Source organism: Sebastes umbrosus, chromosome 4 (genome assembly GCF_015220745.1).
Source record: "Sebastes umbrosus isolate fSebUmb1 chromosome 4, fSebUmb1.pri, whole genome shotgun sequence".
In the NCBI taxonomy this organism is placed as follows: Eukaryota; Metazoa; Chordata; class Actinopteri; order Perciformes; family Sebastidae; genus Sebastes; species Sebastes umbrosus.
The window spans coordinates 31,751,173-31,769,220 of NC_051272.1; the positions used below are offsets into that span (position 1 = coordinate 31,751,173).

Consider the following 18,048-nt stretch of genomic DNA (forward strand, 5'->3'; position numbering starts at 1 on the left):
CTATTTTCACCACTTTACTAGACAGCCCTTTGCGACGGGGAACTGATGCAGTTGTATCTATCTATGCTCTTGCCAAAGCCACCAGACTTCAATGAAAAAACCTGTAATTTTACCTCGCAGAACATGGGGGTTGCTTGTTTGCTTGTGCTATTATGTGACTTTGGTGAATCCAAACTAACCATAGTCACACAATAGCACAAACAAACTAACCAATCAAGGCAGTGGTAGACCAGCAACTCCTGTGTTCTGCGTGGTAAAATTACTGTATTTTTCAATGGCGTCTGGTTGCTTTGGCGAGAGCATAGATAACGGCTTCAGTTTCCCCGTTGTATAGCTGTCTCACAGCAAGGTAAAGCGGTGAAAATATTCTAAATATAGCGTACACTTAAAGCTGCAGTGGGTGGAAATGGAGCAAATATGACTAAAAAAAGTTATTTTTTATAAAACGGTCAGTATATCCTGACAGTAGTGCATGAGACAGGTAATCTAAAAAAAATCATGTTCCTCTGTGTCTTCCGGTGCTCCTAATAGCATCTACAAGATTTCACAGACCGGAGGAAAACGACCATTCAGAGCTGATCTGGAGTCTGCCGTCCAGCTTCCGTCTATGAGAGCCGGCTGGCAATCACTCGCAAACTCCGATCAAACGGTCAAACTAGGCAGCGCTGATCAAATATGAATCAGTAATCGGTTAATAAACATCTTGTAGCGTACTGTTTAGCAGTAAAATGAAAGAGTTTGTGACCCGGCTGCCATGTTGAGATCAGTTGAGGAATTACCAAGCTCCGCCCACCAGCCGGAGCACAGCCAATAAGAATGTTCTCTCTCTGAAATGACCTGTGATTGGTCAAAGTCTCCCGTCACGGGCTAAATCTTTTTAAAGCCTGAAAACAGAGCCACCAGGAGGTGCAGAAGTTTAGTTTTCTCTCAGAACACTTGAATAACAATATGCTGAAAGGTTATTATGGAAGTTTTGACCAATGATGCCAAAAAATTGTTGCCTACTGAAGCTTTTCTTTTAGGTGGCTAAGATATGTTCTGCTGCCGGCCCCGTCCACAGCCGTACAATGCTTTGCTTCCGTGCGATAACTCCTGTCTACTTCTCCAAACTGGAGGCGTGCCGACCCTCATCTACTCTAGGTAATACACTGACTATGGATAAGTACCTCATACAACCCCACTTCAAAAATTCCGAACTATCCCTTTAAGGTGTTTCCCTTTGAACAAAAAAAAAATCTTTACCTCCTCAAATACAGGTTTGTTGTTGTTGACATCATCAACTCCAACGATGACTCGTGCGGTGGAGGAGAGAGGGTGCGGCCCGCCTGATGCATTGTCATCTGTGGCCGTTACATTCAGGACGTACTCCAGGCCTTGAAGCTTGGGCAGGGGAATGGAGCGGAGACGAATCAACCCTACAAAGACCACAGGCCCATTAAATTACACATTATAAAACACGGTCCTTCCTAACACATTAAGTACAACCATTCCATTAGTCATTAAGCAGGACGTTATTGCCACTGTGGCCTTGCATGGTGAGGAATGTGCTATCAATAAAAACACAGCAGAAAACGCATACTGCATGTTGTTGTTCTAGAAATCGGGGGCGAGATAGCGAGTTGTGGAAATCCACCTCAGAAGTCCACAGAAAGGTAAAAATCTGATATGCAGACTAAATCCAAAAAACAATTTCACAGTGGTGACTTTGTCACATTTCTAATCTAATAATTGCATGCTCTCCCCTAAAGATGCCCATCCAGCTCACTCACTTGAGTGAAAACATAAAGTAGTAAGTGACTCGGGTTAGAAGTTAACCAGGCTCAGCAGATGCCTATTAGCTGTTCCTCTCTCCTCCTCTGTCTGCTTTCATGCAACAGTCAAGATAAAAGGTGGGATAAAAGGATGCAGCATCTGAGTCAACATCTTTCTCGTCAACAGTAATACAAAAACATCAGAGGTTGCAGGACGAACAAGCAGCCTGTGATGTGGGGGAAACTCATTGAAGTGAGAGCATCGGGAGATTTTTTTTTTTTTTTTTATTCTCTTGTTTTGTTCCTATTCATCTCTTTCAATGCTCTTGATTAAAGACAACACAGCATGCTGATACACACAGATGCGAGTGCCTGGCTTTCCTCGCTCCCAATTTACTTGTGATCCTGGCTGCCCACAGAGCAGAGAAGGGCCCCAGCTCCTAATGACAATGCGTGACGTTGACAGCGCTGCACCACTACATTAAAATAAGTGAAGTGTGGGATGTACACGGTAATTCTCCCGGCTTAAATGTCAACCTTGTTTACAAATGCGACGTGAGCTCTAGCAGCTATTCAATGAGCCAGCACTCTTCGTATATACAGTAAGTGGGAAGCCGTATAGTGTTTTTTCCTGCACCCGAAGGATATCAGCCTTAGCATTTTCTTGCTCTGAGGATACACAGAAAGGGCGGAGATGGAATATAAAAAGACGACACAAAAGAAAGAGGAGCTGACAGAGCGCAGCCTCAAGATTGTGAGCTATGATAGAGCAGTTGTTGTGAAATTGAATTGAAAGGGTTGGGTGACAAATGTCACAGTGATTGCCACTGGTTTCGGATCAAAGGGTAAATAAAAAAGATAAACTGTGCAGTCACCAGTGCTGCAAAGCTCAGGAACATTCCTCACTGTATCCGCAAAAAGAAGAAAAAAAAAATTGTTTATATTTATTTCCCCAATCATAGAAAGAACGGCACTTGTGTTGAAATTACAGCTTCTCATATCAACTTTCAATATCTTTCCACATTGACTTTGTGAAGTAGAGAGGGCGTTCGTTGCACACCACCGTAGCAGAAATGTATTAGAGGAAATTGAATGTGTGATTTGACAGAAAACCTGTCAATTACAGTGAGAGCTGCGAATGTGAAACCTGATGGGGAGAATTAAGAAGTATCACCTTTCTGGCTGTCAATGACGAAGTTTCCTTCCTCATTTCCTGCTGTTATGGAGTAGATTATACCATCGCCATCTGGGTCTTTGGCCAGGACTGTGGCGACGAGCGTGTTGGGCCCCGCGTCCTCGGAAACAAACGTTCGATACCTGCGAAGTGGCGGGAAGTGCAAGATAAGTGAGGATGGAAGTCGATGATAGAAACACACACACACACACAGACAGGAGATACAAATCATTTACACAGTCAGTCCAAAGCATCAGCAGGCTGATTAGACTTATGGTTGTGGCTTTTGCTTGTCACTATGATTTAACCTGTCCTCTTAGCTGGCCAGACTGGAGACAAATGATGATGTCTTTTGGGATGGTGAAGTCATTGGACAAATGGGGCTTCCACATACCCGGCCCACTGTGGGCCATTTGATCCAGTGCCTTTTAAAATGTCAACAGTGATTTGCTCGCTCTGTGGAGCTGGGCAGCGAGATGCCCGGCGAGACACAGGAGACTGATATACCACAGAGGTACAAAGCGCGATGGGGTGGAGATGAACCGCGTGACTCTGAGGACGCGGAGATGAAAAGAAATGGCAAACAGAGCGAAGGAGAGAGAGAGAGAGAGAGAGAGAGAGAGGAGCAGGTGACAACAGAGACGGCAGGCACTGAAATGACAGGTAAAGTGATATGTGGGAGTGAGCGGTGGGGAGATGAGCGAGGAAGGCTGATAGACACAGAGAGGAGCAGGATATACTGTAAGAGGGGGCGGCGTTCTCACAGACTTTGAGTTGACTCGTCAGCAGAACTCATCCCCTGTGAGATTTTCCGCCGTATCCTCTTCTAATGTGTGTGCGTGAGTATGTGTGTCTGCGGGGCGGGTGTCGGGTGTCTATAGTGAGAAGTCAGAGGTGATTGATGGTTTACAGAAGAACGCTGATGGGTGATTCATCTCCGCCATCTGCGGCGGTCTCCGTGGCAACATGAGCGACCTGTAATCTGTCACCCGGCTCAGAGGCCACCTCGCCGCAGCTCTCGGGGATGAGACATATACACTCCCTCGGCTTTTCTTCCTGAAGCATCCCCCTTCATCTCACTGAACTGTGAAGTTGTGCTCAGACAGAGGAAGCCCGCCTGTCCGTCTGCTGGCCTGCGAGTCAGGCTATTTGCATTTTCCGTAGGCTCTCTACCCGTCCGTCCCTCGCTGCTAGATGACAACTGAGAGGTCATGCCAGGGAACATTAGCCTGTCCACTCACATGTCAGAGTATCTCAAAGATTAATTTCCTAAACACCATAGTATCCATTAATCCACCTCTACATGTCTTCTGCTGTTTTTGTCCCCTCTGTTCCTCTTCTGCCCTCACAGCACTTATCTACATCTCAGTAAGCCACAGTATGACGAAGCGTCCAACACGCCCTACCTGGCAAAGTGCCTGGATTTCTAACTATCTGTCTGCTGGTCTGGCAAGAGTATTTGTCTGAGTGCCGGCAGGCTTCTCTATTTATCTGCATATCTGACTGGCTGTCTCCTGTCTACTCGCTGTGCATGTTTTGGTATTCTCTTCTCGCTCGCCCCGCAACCATGTTTCCCTGTGTTTTCCTCCTCACTTTTTATGTTTGTCTGCCTACATCTCCACCTCTCCGCCCGCCTGTTTGGCTCCGTGTCTAGCCACCCACCGAGACTGACACCTGACAACGCAACAAGAGCGAGCAACAGAGGTACGCAACAGTCTCCTGTGAAGGTCATTGAAACATGACTGACGGGACAAGCGGCTTACTCTTTTGGGGGAATAAATGCAGCGGAGCCACAGTGACAGTTGCTGCCCACCCACTCACGCAGCTTTGCCAAAAAAGGCGGTCGAGGACACACTGGATTGCATCCGAATGTCAGTGTGCTGCATACGTTTTGGAGAAGGCCAAAAATAAACCCCAGGCGAATGCTTGATTTCACTAGAATACAGAACAAGAGGCGTTTTTTTGCAAACCACAACAACATGCACTGAAAGTAACAATGTCACACTGTGTTTATGGTTAGTGTGTGAGAAGTGAGTAACAGATTGTTCTGAAGCCAGATGGCTGTGATTAACACCCCAAATTAAATATATTGAGTTTGTCTTACTGGTTGTGCTTTTACTACAGCGCTGTTGTTGCACGTTGGCATGAATCACAGAATCAAATATTATTGCGATGAAAAGCCTGAAGGAAGGCAGGTTTGTGGTGTGTAATATAACGACATATTGCTGTATATATCTGTGATGCAAAGAGCAAAGCTTCGATGTAAAGACGTGATCAGCTGGTGGATCAGAGCTAACGCAGTGCCGGCAGCAGGAACATTGTTTAAACTTGTCATCTTTGGGACAAACTTTGATCTTTTGCAGCTGAACTCTGGCCATGGGTAAGACTCACATTTTTTACTTTTATTATTTTGGACTACAGTAACAAAGCAGATGGCATAACAAGCGAATCTTGAGCGTGCTGCTTTTTGTGTAAGAAATGTGCCTCAAAAATAAACGTATTATTGTGTTATCTGAAGCAACATTCACATTCACAAAGACACATACTTTTTGTAATAGCTTATTGATCCACTCATAGCACCTCTGTCTTGGCCTCCCACTATTTTTTTCCCAATATATAGTCTTCCAGATGCCACGTTTTGAGTCCTCAATAAGTATGAATTATCATCGATAACTACATCAATATCAGCTTTCTCTTAAAGTTCACATCTCGGTCATGATTTTATTGCTGTTTGGCAGACTAAACTGCAAATAACTGTGGCCAAAATTAACAGATGACAAGTGATGGAGGTGGTTTATAGACAGAATGAACAGGTATTTTATAAAGTGGTAAAGCTCCTCACACAGGCTGGGAGAACTCAGGGGACTCGTCGTTGATGTTCGCCATCCTCACGCGGACCGTGGCGGTGCCGGAGTGAGGCTCATCCCCGCCGTCCGTCGCCATCACCACGAATTCGTACAGATGGTTCGGCCTCTCGTAGTCCAGCCGGCCCGCAGGGAAAACGGTCCCATGGGGTGAGATGCTGAAGTCCGGGCTCAGGGTGTAATAGGTGAGCTCGGCGTTTAACCCCGAGTCACAGTCTGTGGCCAGGACTGGAGAAGACATCACACACAAGCACCACCAATTTACAGTTAATCGACATGAGTTGATGAGATGGCATCAGCTGATGAATATGTTGACATCTGTGTAGATCATTATCTCTTCATGGCCTTGCTAAACATGCAATAGATCATAAGCTCTGACAGCTACAATTACCAGCACACAAACTGCACTATGTCCCTTCAGAATGATTACCACCATTTGCAAAAATGAGCTTAACAACAACAACAACAAAAAAGACCCAATGAAACGAACGAGTTCTGCAGAGGGTGTTATTTTTGTTCCGAGGTAATTACACAGAAAAACTATAGATTTGTCTCTAATGTGCGATGAGACTACAGCCACAAATATTGACACCCTTGGCTGCAGAGCTAATTTAAGTCTAAGTTTGCTGTTTGGAGAATTTCATTTTAACTCACTGTTTCACACACAGCCCCTCTTGAGTCATAACGCTTGCATATTGCATATTCTTTTGATGTGTTTATTTCCTCTCTGTCAAGCATCAGCACAAGCAGCCCGTGCATCGCAATGCTTCACTCTCACATCAACGTCTTGTAATATAGTTCAAGCCTGGCAATTTACTCTACACTCTTTGTATAGTGTGTATAATAATGTGCCTAAAGAATTGAAGCAGTAAATTTCCCTTAAAGCTCACTGACACCAGTGCTTTTAATTTAAGATTATTTATATCTTCTCCACCTCAGTGGTGAAGTTGTAAAGCCTCATTGTAATGTTTTCATCTGTGTCTTTGCCCAGTAGAAAGCAAGCTGATGAGACAATTTCACTTCCTTGGTGCCTCAAAAGTTTGACATTTCATTAGTTAGTGGTGCAGTCCAACAGATTAAGAAATGAACTCGTTTTCTTTCTTTCTTTCAGGTTTTTTTGCTCCCTTTAAGTGAGTTTTTTGGGCATTCTGGGCTTCTGTCAGGCCCACTATCATTGAGATATAACACACATTTTCATGATGTATCAGCCACAGTCACATTTGTAACATAATGATCTAACTTTCCCATCGGTAGCTCTTTCAGAAGACTCCCTGCCTACACTCTCTCTACCTTTGATCTCTCCTCTGCTGAGTTCTTCCTGCCGTACTGGTTGTCTTATTTTTTTGTTGATGCATTGGTTCGTATCAGGTGCCATTTTCTCCTTCCGCTGGCTCTGCATCGCCGACAATTTCTACCGCTTCAGGCTGTGTATTCGAATGTTTTCAGATTAAATTAGTTCCATTTTTTCTCACCCAGAATCCACTAGAAACAATCGCCCAGTCAGAGATTCTCATGAATCACCTGTGGTACTCCATGGGGGACTGAAGTCCCACAGGTGCAGAAACATTAGACAAGAACTAAACAGTCAACAAGGTGAAATGTGAAAAGAAAACTCCTGACTAATGGGTTATTTCTGTGCTTTTGCTGGGTGTTTTTTCCTTGAGCCCCTGTTAATTTGTGAGTTAAGTATAAGAGAGTGTGGAAAATTCTCAAATCCTGTTGAGGTACTTTTCCATTTGAGGCTGTAGCTAAATATTGCAAAGGAGTCTTAAAGACACAGTATCTAGAAACACCCGAATCTCACGAATGAAGTATCATTTTTTCAAGCAGCAAAAAAGAAAAAGGTGACAGTGGCAAAACATCTTTGTTAGGAGCACAAGTTACCACACATTATGAAAGAGAAACTGAATCCGATTGAAAGACTATGTGCAGTAGGGCTGCACAGTTAATCGAATATCAATCACGATCACGATTTTCGCTTCCTATAATTAAATGAACATGATCAACTGCGATATTGACATTATAATGCATGCTCATGCTCATGGAAAGCTGGGCTGCATAAATCAAGCGCTTTCTAAACTAACAGCTGGAAATGCACCGTCAATCAGCAGCCAACTGAAGACGGACGGTTGTCAGTGGTCTCATAATCATTTATCTGTTTTCTTGCTGGTCGGACACACGTGTACAGCCGCCACATGATGGTTTTACGTCGGCACACAGCGGCACAGTCAGTAACGTCACACACACACACATACAGACACAACATGTCGGCGGTAGGGATGCTAATTTTGAAAAATGTTCTTAACCGATAACCAACCAATTATTAACCGTTAATTGACAAGATTTGTGCCTTGCATGCAGCGGTGCGCCAGCTGCAGGAGCACAACAGATATTCTTTGACGGGAGCGTTAATTTAGCAGCCACAGTGTTGCGTGTAGTGTCGCGGACATGCAACAACTTTCCCAGTAAAAGTCTCCATCGCACATTTAGTTTAGTTTAGCAGGTTGTCAGCTGTGTGTCTGCCCGGCGTAACGATACTTTGTCTGCCCGGCAATAACTTTAGCGAATGTCCGACAAACAGTGTGTGTATTTGTGCTACGTTAGCAGCTCTAGCATTGCCGGAGTCTTCGTGCTCACCGCCGCCATACACGTAGTCTGCGTAACTTTAGCGAGTTTCCAACAGACCGTGTGTGTGTGTTAGCGGTGAGTCTGAAGTTGTGGGTTGCGTTATAGCTGTGAACGTAGGTGTATCAGTGTGTGTACAGTTTATTTGTCGGTGAATAAATGCTAAGAGGCTACAACTCCTCCGCTCCGCTCAAGCGAGCCAGAGACAACTTCCGGTATCCTGCAACTCCGGCTCCGCCACTTAAGGTGGGCTGTTAAGTTGGACCAGCTTTTCTCCTTAAAGTGATGACCCGCTCCTCTGAGCCGCTCAGCTTTTTAATTAATTATTAATATTTATTTGAACCGTTTTAACCGATAGCGTTAATCGGTTAAAATGCTTAATGTCGGTTAACGGCTAAACGGTTAATTATTAACGTCACTAGTCGGCGGTGTGGAAGTTCTTCAGCGTGAGTGAAGAAGACATAAAGCTGCAATTTGTTACAACTGATAAGTCCAAAATAAGCCGTGGAGGAACAACCTTAAAATATTTGGAACAACTAATTTAATCAGACACTTATTACATTGTAATTCATTCCCATGATGCTGCTCAGAGTGATCACAGTGACCAACTCGTCCGCCGACAGCACAGAACTCATTATGGTGTGTTCAAGCTCTACTCAGTAAAAATGAGCATTAGGTGATGGTAAACTATAACCCTATCATGATGCGTTCAAATGTAATATTGTAAAATGTTTTTTGGTGAGAAACTTGAATAAATCCAGAGATGTTTTCACAGCAATATCAAATAAATATTAGAGAGAGAAATATAACCTGTTTAACTTCCTAACACTACCTCTAAGCAGCTTATAATATATAACTGCTAATGCCAAGATTTTTATTTATTTTTTTTAAATCAAAGCAAATATTTAAATAAAAATACAATCATTTATTTCCTAATCATTTTAATTGTGTGTTTTTATGCAAATAACCACAATAGATGAAAATAACAAAGTAAAAGGATAACATTTAGAGTTTTTGACGGTTTGAATGTAGCACAACATGGAAGTGAAAGCAGCGCCCCGTTTATTTAAAATGTGAAATTCTGTCCCTAAAAATCAATGAATAATCGTGATAATAATTGTGATCTCAATATTGATCAAAATAATCCTGATTATCATTTTGGCCATAATCGTGTAGCCCTAATGTACAGTGAATTTCTACTCTTCCCTCGACCAGTGCATTTCTTTTTTGGTGTGTATTTTTCCAAACATTTCCACTCAAGTTAAGCGGTGGTGATGGCGATACAAACGCCTTCAGCCTCATAATTGATAATTATAAGGTAGCCTCATGCAGTAACAGATAAATTGACATGCCATCATTCATAGAGTTCATAATAAATCACAACAAATGTATGCTGTCTTTGTAGCAGCTAGTTTAGCTCAGTAATACTGAAATTATGACCACGGATCTGAAAGATGGGAGGCATTATGGGTCAATCAGCCAACAAAACAACGACTCAAGGCCTGAAGTGCTTTAACAGCTTTAGCTTTCTACCAGAATACATCTGTTGTTTTCATGCAGAAAAAGTAACTTTTTCGGATAGTTTCTCTCTCCACTTCAAAAAGAAACAGATGGATGTGAAATACGGGGTCAGAGGAGTCTCACCCTGCAGCAGGGATGTTGCCGTGGTTACAGTCTCAGGGACTCCATCCACACTGTAGATGGATTGGAGGAACTCGGGGACACAATCATTCTCGTCCGTTATCAACACCTGAACCTGATTAGTGTCAGTGTGATGGGATAAGAGGAGAGGAGAGGAGGAGAACAGGAGAGGAGAAGAGCGAAAACAGACACAATCAGAGTAGGAGAATACAAAATTAGCCTCTCTTTAATAACCCTCACATCCAGGAGACAACCATACGAAATTCTCTGTACAGGAAGCTGACCCCAAAACTTAATCTAAATTGCATTTCATAGTTTCTCAAGTTGCCAGTTCAACACATCCTTTATCTTCCACTTCATGGTTTTCCTGAGTCAAAAATAGAAATTTTCTGAGCATGTGTGTGTTTTTCCGACAAAGGCCCTTAGCCGACGGCCCCCCCCCCCACCCCCTCCTCCTCCTCCTCCTCCTCCCGCCCTACAAGCTCCCTGTCACCACTATGTGTAAAGTGTGAAGTGACAGCTGAGTAATAGTCCTGAAATAGCTGGGATAGGTTTTCCCAGTCTCCATCTCCTACTCCAAAACATGCGGCTGAAGCAGAAGGAGATTTTTGCCTGCCGAATCTGCGGTACGAAGCGAGTGCCTGACATGATAATTGGGTAACAAAATCTTTGAATTAATAATTTAAATGGTCCTGAATACATGAATAGTTTATCTAGAAATATTCGTTTGTAAATGTAGTTTACGGATTATGAGCTCTTGTGCCAAGTGCCTCAGAGTGTGTGCTATATTTTACACAGTTCATCTCCAGATCCCCAACAAGCAGCACTTACTGGGACACAAAAACAAAAGGGTGAAACAAACCGCTGAAAAAAAAAATCACTTGGGCCCCCGGTTGACTTGTTAACATTTCAAAACCATTCAGCCGTGCCATTCCAGCAGACAGCCACAAACTCTGCTGCTTCTCCTCTGTGGTTACCGCCAAGTAGTGTGATGTCAATAGGTCAGCGTTGAGATCAGATCATCGCCATTAATGCAGACTTGTCAGCCGCATAACATTTAGGTGAAAAGGCGTTTGTCTGAGAGCTCTGTGAAAGACTGGAGGGAGAGCACGACGCAGCAAATCTCAGCAACAAAGCACTTTTTTTTTTTTTTTCAGTGTAATTCAGCCGTAAGAGTAAATGCTTGTGTGACAGATGCAATAATAAAACATCACAGTGGACCTCAGCTTTGGGCTTCATTGACCCTGAGTGCATGAACTCTTATGTGACCCGTGCTTGCTGCCTGTATCATTCTCTAATGAACTAACCTCTGTGGCAGTGCTGAGGCTGCCGGGCTCTTCGCTGGCTCGCACCATCAGCAGGTAGCGTCGCTGGTCGCTCTCGTAATCCAGTGTCCTGGTCAGACTGATCTCCCCTGTCTCCTGCCTGATGCTGAAAAGACTGCTGGGATTGATCAGCAGGCTGTAGCTGATTGGCTGCTTCTGGAAGGAAATGCCAAACACCACTAGGAAGCTGCAGAACAAAGAGAAAGTGATATAAAAAGGAAAGGGAATAAGAGTTATTTGATTTCAGTTCAGTTCACACATGTTGGATTAATATCGAAATCCTCTTTTCCTACATCAGCACTGTGCTGTAATGAAATCAATTACTGTATGGCCCATTGACTATGTGCTATGAACACAATCAATCAGTACGTGTCAGTTCTGTGTAATAATGTAACACTATTATGCAGATATCAATGTTTGTTTTTACGGTTAAGAGAGTTTGCATTCCCCCTAATAGTGTGTGATGACGATATGTCAACTCAACGCTCGAGTGCGCTGGTGTGACCAAATGAATATTCATCAGAATAAGTCTTCACAGCAAGTCTTCTCAGGTAGCGTCTGGAAATCGACACCTAAGACAAGTGTGTCTTTATGCGTGTCTGCATTAGTTAATGTAGGACTTGTTTCTGCACATGTATGCGTTTTTCAGACATGTATGCATGCATTTTAATCGTTACAAATGTAGGTTATTATACAGTGACATACGTGTAAAACTGTCCTTTTGTAAGTGAATCAGTATGCTTTCATGCATCCATTCTAGTGTTTAAAGATATGAGGTATACTGGCAATACAGTATTTAATAATGTTCTTCCTCATATTGTGTTCTTCAGGAGCCAGGCAATTATACCTATTGAGGCAACAATAAGGAATCCGACAGAGTGTTTGGTGATAACCACAAGGGAATAGACCGCATTTGAATAAAAGCCCCAGCATAATTGTTTAATGACAAGAAAAGACTTCAAAAAGATATCACATTACTGTAATTTCTACTGAAAAGGCCAATGACTGCCACACAATGTTAGAAATTACAAAAGATATGCAGTATATAAACATGTATATATATATATCATCATCATGGTCTTTTGCCTGTATTACACAGCTCTAAATCATCCCTGCTTATGTACGTGTGAGTGAATGTTAACACATGCGGTACTCACGGCTGTCCTTCAGGCGTGTTCTCTGGTATGGAGATGGCGTAGCTCGTGTTGGTGAACTGCGGCGCCCTGGCTCCTGCCACCACGGAGAGCATGGCAGGGGCACTGCGGCTGCCCAGGCCGTCAAGGGACACCACGCTTAACAAGTACTCTCTGTCCCTCTGGAGCACCAGCCCCGTGGTCACCACCTGGCCTGTCTTCTTGTCCACGGTGAAGCAGCCGTCACCGCCTACAGGGGAAATACAGCTTTTTCTTACGATATGATTCATGTTCAAATTGCTGTTTTAGTGTGATCTTTCTGTGCAATTAATTTATGCATCAAAACATCTCGGACATATAAATAAACTATCTAACTCACAAACACACTGTTTTAACAAAATGTTCTGTTTTGTACCACAAGGCAACACAAGGCTCTGCTATGATATAACACCCAACGGATTAAGTTATTGAAAACAGCTTTATTAAAATGACTCTTTAATTGCTACTTTGTATTCAGGCAGTACGCTGGACATTCAACAGTGACTTTAAACTGAATTTACATTTACATTTATTCATTTGGCAGGTGCTTTTGCCCAAAGCGATGTACAAATGAGCTACAATCCAAGAGACAATAGATCGAGAGAAGCCTTTGAGAATAAGAGCCTCAACACTCAGTTCCATGTTCCTCCGCACACAAGCGACGGTAGGACAAGTCCTGAATGAGGGAGTTCAGGTAGGTGTTAGTGGCCACTCTATAGGCAAGCATTAGTGACATTAATTTAAAGGGATAGTGTTTTGAAGTGGGGATGTATGAGGTAATTATCCATAGTCAGGTACAGGAGTACCGACACGTGCAAAGCAATGTAGCCTACTGCTGTAAACGGGGCTGGCAACAAAACGTATTTTAGCCACTTACATGAAAGGTTCACCTAAAAAAATCAATATCCGTTTAAGTGCACGCTATATTTAGAACATTTTCACCGCTTTATCTTGATGTATTGGTCACGTAACTTCCGTACTTAAGTAACGGCATTTCCGGTGTTATTTTAACCTAAACCACGATCTTTTCCTGAACCTAACTAAGTAGTTTTTGTCACGGAACTTCCGTACTTAAGTTACGCCACTTACAGTGCGGCGTAACCACTTCCGGTTTGGCGTAACTTAACCACGATCTTTTCTACACCTAACCAAGTTGATCTTTTTCTATACCTAACTAAGTGGTTTTGTTGCATAATCCTAACTAAGTTGTTTCCTGTGAAGAGGGAAGTTTATTTTGAAAAGATTGGAGCGGAAATTGAAGCTGGACATTCATAGGAAAATGCACAAAAAAGAGGAAAAGCATTTCGTAAGATATCATACAAACCGTTGCATGAGACTATGTTGATCTTTGAGGCCTAACAGACACGTTCCTCATGAAGCATTTGCAAAGCCAATTTTCAAATTATTTTGAAATATTTTTGAATATAACGAAGAGCACCATGACTCACTTTCTGTTGACCTTTCAGAAGCTTTCTATGCAGATGATACAATTTTTGTATGCAGTAGCTCTGCAGTAGCTGTATGCAGTAGCTCTACTCACGCCATGTCTCTATTGCAGTATGCCTTTAACATTCTTCGGACATCTCTGCATATCTTCAAACTACTGAGTGCTGTTAAGACAAACAGTGTTTTATTCTAAAGAATCATTATATTTTAAATCTGAGCCACCCATACACATAATGGTACTGAAATTGAAGTTGTTTGGTTAGACAGCAAACTTACTTTTAAACCTCACGTGGAACAACTGGCACAGAATTTGAAGATAGAAATGTTTTTTTTATATTTATATTTTATAAAGCAGGTTTTTCTCAAGGACAGAAAACCCATTGTGCAACTTACCCTCATGTCTGTGTCTGACTATGGAGATGTCCTGTGCTCACATGCTGCATTATACACTGTGCCCTAGCATTTCATTACGGGACATGAATATTGTACTCATCACTGTACACTATATGAAAATGTAGGCTGGTCCTCACTACTAACAAGAAGAGAACTACACGCTATCATTTTAAGAGTTGTGTGTGACTGTCTCTGATGCTGTTTGTATGTTTCATCTCTGTTCTTCTACTCTCAGGTCTCTCTTGCAAAAGAAAACTTGATCTAACGAGAGTCACTGATTAAATAAAGACTATAGAAATATTTTGGAACCTACATTGTTTATATCAACATTTGGTGGCTGGCAGCCTTCTCCATGCTTTCTGTTAACGCACAACTACATTAATTTGCGTATTACCGCCATCAATTGTCAGTGGAATAGCATGAAACTATCATCAGGAATGTGTGTTGCGTCCCTCACATGCTTGCGGCTGCATGCTCATAAAATCATTGCTTCATTGCACTACTAGTGGTTAAAGGGGTCCTATTAGGCTTTTGTGCTTTTACCCTTTCCTTTAGTGTGTTATATAGTTTTTTGTGTATGTAAAATGTCTGAAAAGTTACATAGCTCAAAGTCCACGCCAAAGCATGGTGATTTCACCAAGCAACACATTTGCATAAGACCTGCCTGGCGGCTAGTTTGGCATGCCCTCAAACAAAACTAGTTAGAGTGGAGCTGGAGAGGAGTCTGAAGAGTTTGGTTCAGTCAACCAATCACAACAGTGGGCCAGCTGACCAATCAGAGCAGACTGGGCTTTTCGGGAGGGGGGGGGGGCAGAAGCTCAAACAGTGCGTTTCAGACAGAGGGTGAAAAGAGGTGCTGCGGCACAGCCGGTATGAGAAAAAATAAAGCGTTTTTAGAACATTAAAGCATGTAAACATGTTCTAGTAGAAACCCAAAATACAAGAATGCACCTGAAAATGAGCCCAACAGGGTACCTCTAAAGGACGAGACTGGTGATATACTATATTTTTCTTATTTCTGACAAATCCCGTGAAAAGACCCAAACTAGCAATGTGTTCGTCCATTTCTCAATACTTTCTGACTTTCCTACCCTGTCTGTGGCCCTCAGCCCCAAACCCATTGGTCCTTTCCCACTGAGTATTTCCATTTTATAAAGTAGTTTATTACGCTGCGCGGTGGATGCTTTTACTTTTGACACTTTGTACATTTTGATGATAATACTTCTGTACTTGCAGGACTGCAGAACCTTTACTTATAACCCAGCAGAGTTTCTGAGCATTAGTGTTGCTATGGAGCAACGTTTTAATTAGTGGGTCCCCATTTTGTTTGCATCAAGCCCCGATTCACATTCTGCCGGTGGTTTCACACTATTCTGCAGATTGACAGTTGGTGGCAGTAACGCGCCAACAAATGCGTCCATAAGCCTAAGGCAATGTAGAACAAGACTGCTAGCGAGCAAACATGGAGGTCAACAATGTATGATTTAAAATATTAAAAATGGCCTTTGCAAATGTTTTATGAGGAATGGGGTTTGTTTTGGTGAGTAACACTGAATGTAAACATATCTGTTGTTTGTATACAAGAAAACTCCACAGGGCACCTTTAAATAAAAGATCAACTTTTCCCACTACTGTTAAATACAAAAAGATGGGATCAGACGGACTGACCTCGCTCATCAAAAGGCCAGCTACTCTCATCCTCTCGAGGTCTTAAGCGCAGCATAAGAGGGTTAAATAAATACATTTGAAATTGGGTCTGCAGTACTTTGTAGGGAAACAATTCAGTTAGCTCGAGCTTTGAGAGGTAAACCTCATTGCTTGCAAGTTTTTTGCATTGTCATATAGATCATGGGTACCTTTACGGTAATTAGGATTGAACGCACATAAGGAGAGCTGAGCGATGGAATAATGTGAGTCAAAGGGAAGTCAGTGGTGTTTTGTAAAGCCCCACTGGCAAGATTAGCACATCCCCCCATCTCTGACATGCCAACAAACCTCTATCCCCTCAACCACCAGGGGGTCTACCACTCTGGCAGACTTCCAGCAGCCCACTGTGTGTGTTTGTGTGTGTGAGTGCATGCCCGCGTGATTCTGTGTGTGTGTGTGTATGAAACAGAGAGAAGCAGACAGATAGACAAGAGTGCATGATAAGTGCATAAACAAATGTGTGAAGGCCTCTGGCTGTGTGCGTATGTGTGTGTAGGAAAGAGAGAGAGGGACGGAGACACAGAGGCAGAGAGAGACAAAGTGACAGAGAGACAGAGAAACTAATGGACACCTAAAGAGTGTATGAATGCATGAATGAATGTGTGAACGCCTGTGGCTGTCTGTTGTGCTGGTGGTTGTATTTATTTCCACGGCTCCATAGCCTGCCAACCTATTCTAACAACAACACAGCCTGTTTTAATACCACTTCCCTCCTACACATCTCGTGTGTGTGTGTGTGTGTGTGTGTGTGTGTGTGTGTGTATGGACAGGAGAAAGCTTACCATCTGACAAAAAGTATTCCACCTCTCCGCTTTTGCCCTCATCCCCATCGTGAGCCTGGAGCTGGTAGACAAACGTTCCCACGGGGGCCTCAGGGGACACTACAGCCAGGTAAGGGTACGGCTTCATATTCCACTCAGGGACGTTGTCGTTGACATCAGTGATCTTCAGCTTCACCTTGTTCAGGTACCAGTCTGGGCCTGGGGGAGAGTGCAGAGATAGTGACGAAGCTGTGGTTACTGAAAGTGACAGCTGTCATGTAACTGTGTGTGTAGAGGGGAGACAAGCAGCCAGGGGAATCCGAAGCACCGACAAGCAGCGAGTCAACTGAGGGTACAGGTATGGGAGATATAAATCCTCTCCAGTAGATGGCAAAAAAATAACACTGCAGGATTAGAATAAATCTCAGTCATTAAAAAAATGCTGGTGTAGGAGGGTTTCCTGGACTCAAATAGAGTTTGTTTGAGGTGCTCTTTGGATAAGGACACATGTAGACAAAAAACACCAAGAAAACTCCAAGGCACTCTTTTTTAAAGCTGGGGTCGGCAACATTGGAGAAAACAACAAGAGTAAGCTAGATTTTGAAAGCATCCAACCGAAAAAAAAAAACAGCCCAGAGTTGCCAACTCTTTTCCAATGAAACTAGCCAGCAGCAGTAACTCCAAAAGTCACTAAATCTAGCGAGAAAGTCACCAAGTCTGCAACGCCGTCCATCCCTTCAGGCCTCCCTCCAAAGCCACTCCCCCATAATTATCAATATGAACATATACAAAGAACATGGTTATTGTTAGTACTCACAGCTGTCAAGCTAGCAGCTGGTGGGAGACTCCAGTGAAATGACTTCACGGGCAGAGTGAGGCAGGCAGGCAGGTAGTTAGGTAGCCTGTCCAATCATTACATTAGGCTGGAATTAAATGATTGGTCAGGTTTATTACAGTCCTGCAACAGCCACAGATAACAGATTCTTTCTTTTTTTTGTCAGAGCATTCTATTTATTGATTGCTGTCGGAATTTAACCCTCTGAGACCCACAATAGACCCATTTTAGTCTTTTTTAGGGGGGTACAGGGGGTCTTTAGGGGGAGATAGCAGGTCAACAGTAGATGTCGCATAGAAGTGGTGTACATCATTTGAAAGCTGGGAACCTGAAGATTAAATTGAGATGCAGCTT

The 18,048-nt window shown here is 43.0% G+C and overlaps 1 protein-coding gene across 3 annotated transcripts in view; it reads right to left on the bottom strand.

Annotated features, from left to right (window-relative positions):
• LOC119486218 (neural-cadherin-like) overlaps positions 1-18,048 on the bottom strand; it is a 110,381-nt gene that overhangs the window by 50,831 nt on the left and 41,502 nt on the right. For all 3 annotated transcript variants that reach the window (XM_037766143.1, XM_037766141.1, XM_037766142.1), the window contains 7 exons: positions 16,881-17,078; positions 12,538-12,763; positions 11,363-11,567; positions 10,059-10,170; positions 5,768-6,017; positions 2,926-3,068; positions 1,243-1,415 (listed from right to left, as the gene is read on the bottom strand). In XM_037766143.1, coding sequence (XP_037622071.1) covers positions 1,243-1,415; positions 2,926-3,068; positions 5,768-6,017; positions 10,059-10,170; positions 11,363-11,567; positions 12,538-12,763; positions 16,881-17,007 — 1,236 coding nt within the window. In that variant the 5' untranslated portion in view covers positions 17,008-17,078. The remainder of the gene's footprint in view (positions 1-1,242; positions 1,416-2,925; positions 3,069-5,767; positions 6,018-10,058; positions 10,171-11,362; positions 11,568-12,537; positions 12,764-16,880; positions 17,079-18,048) is intronic.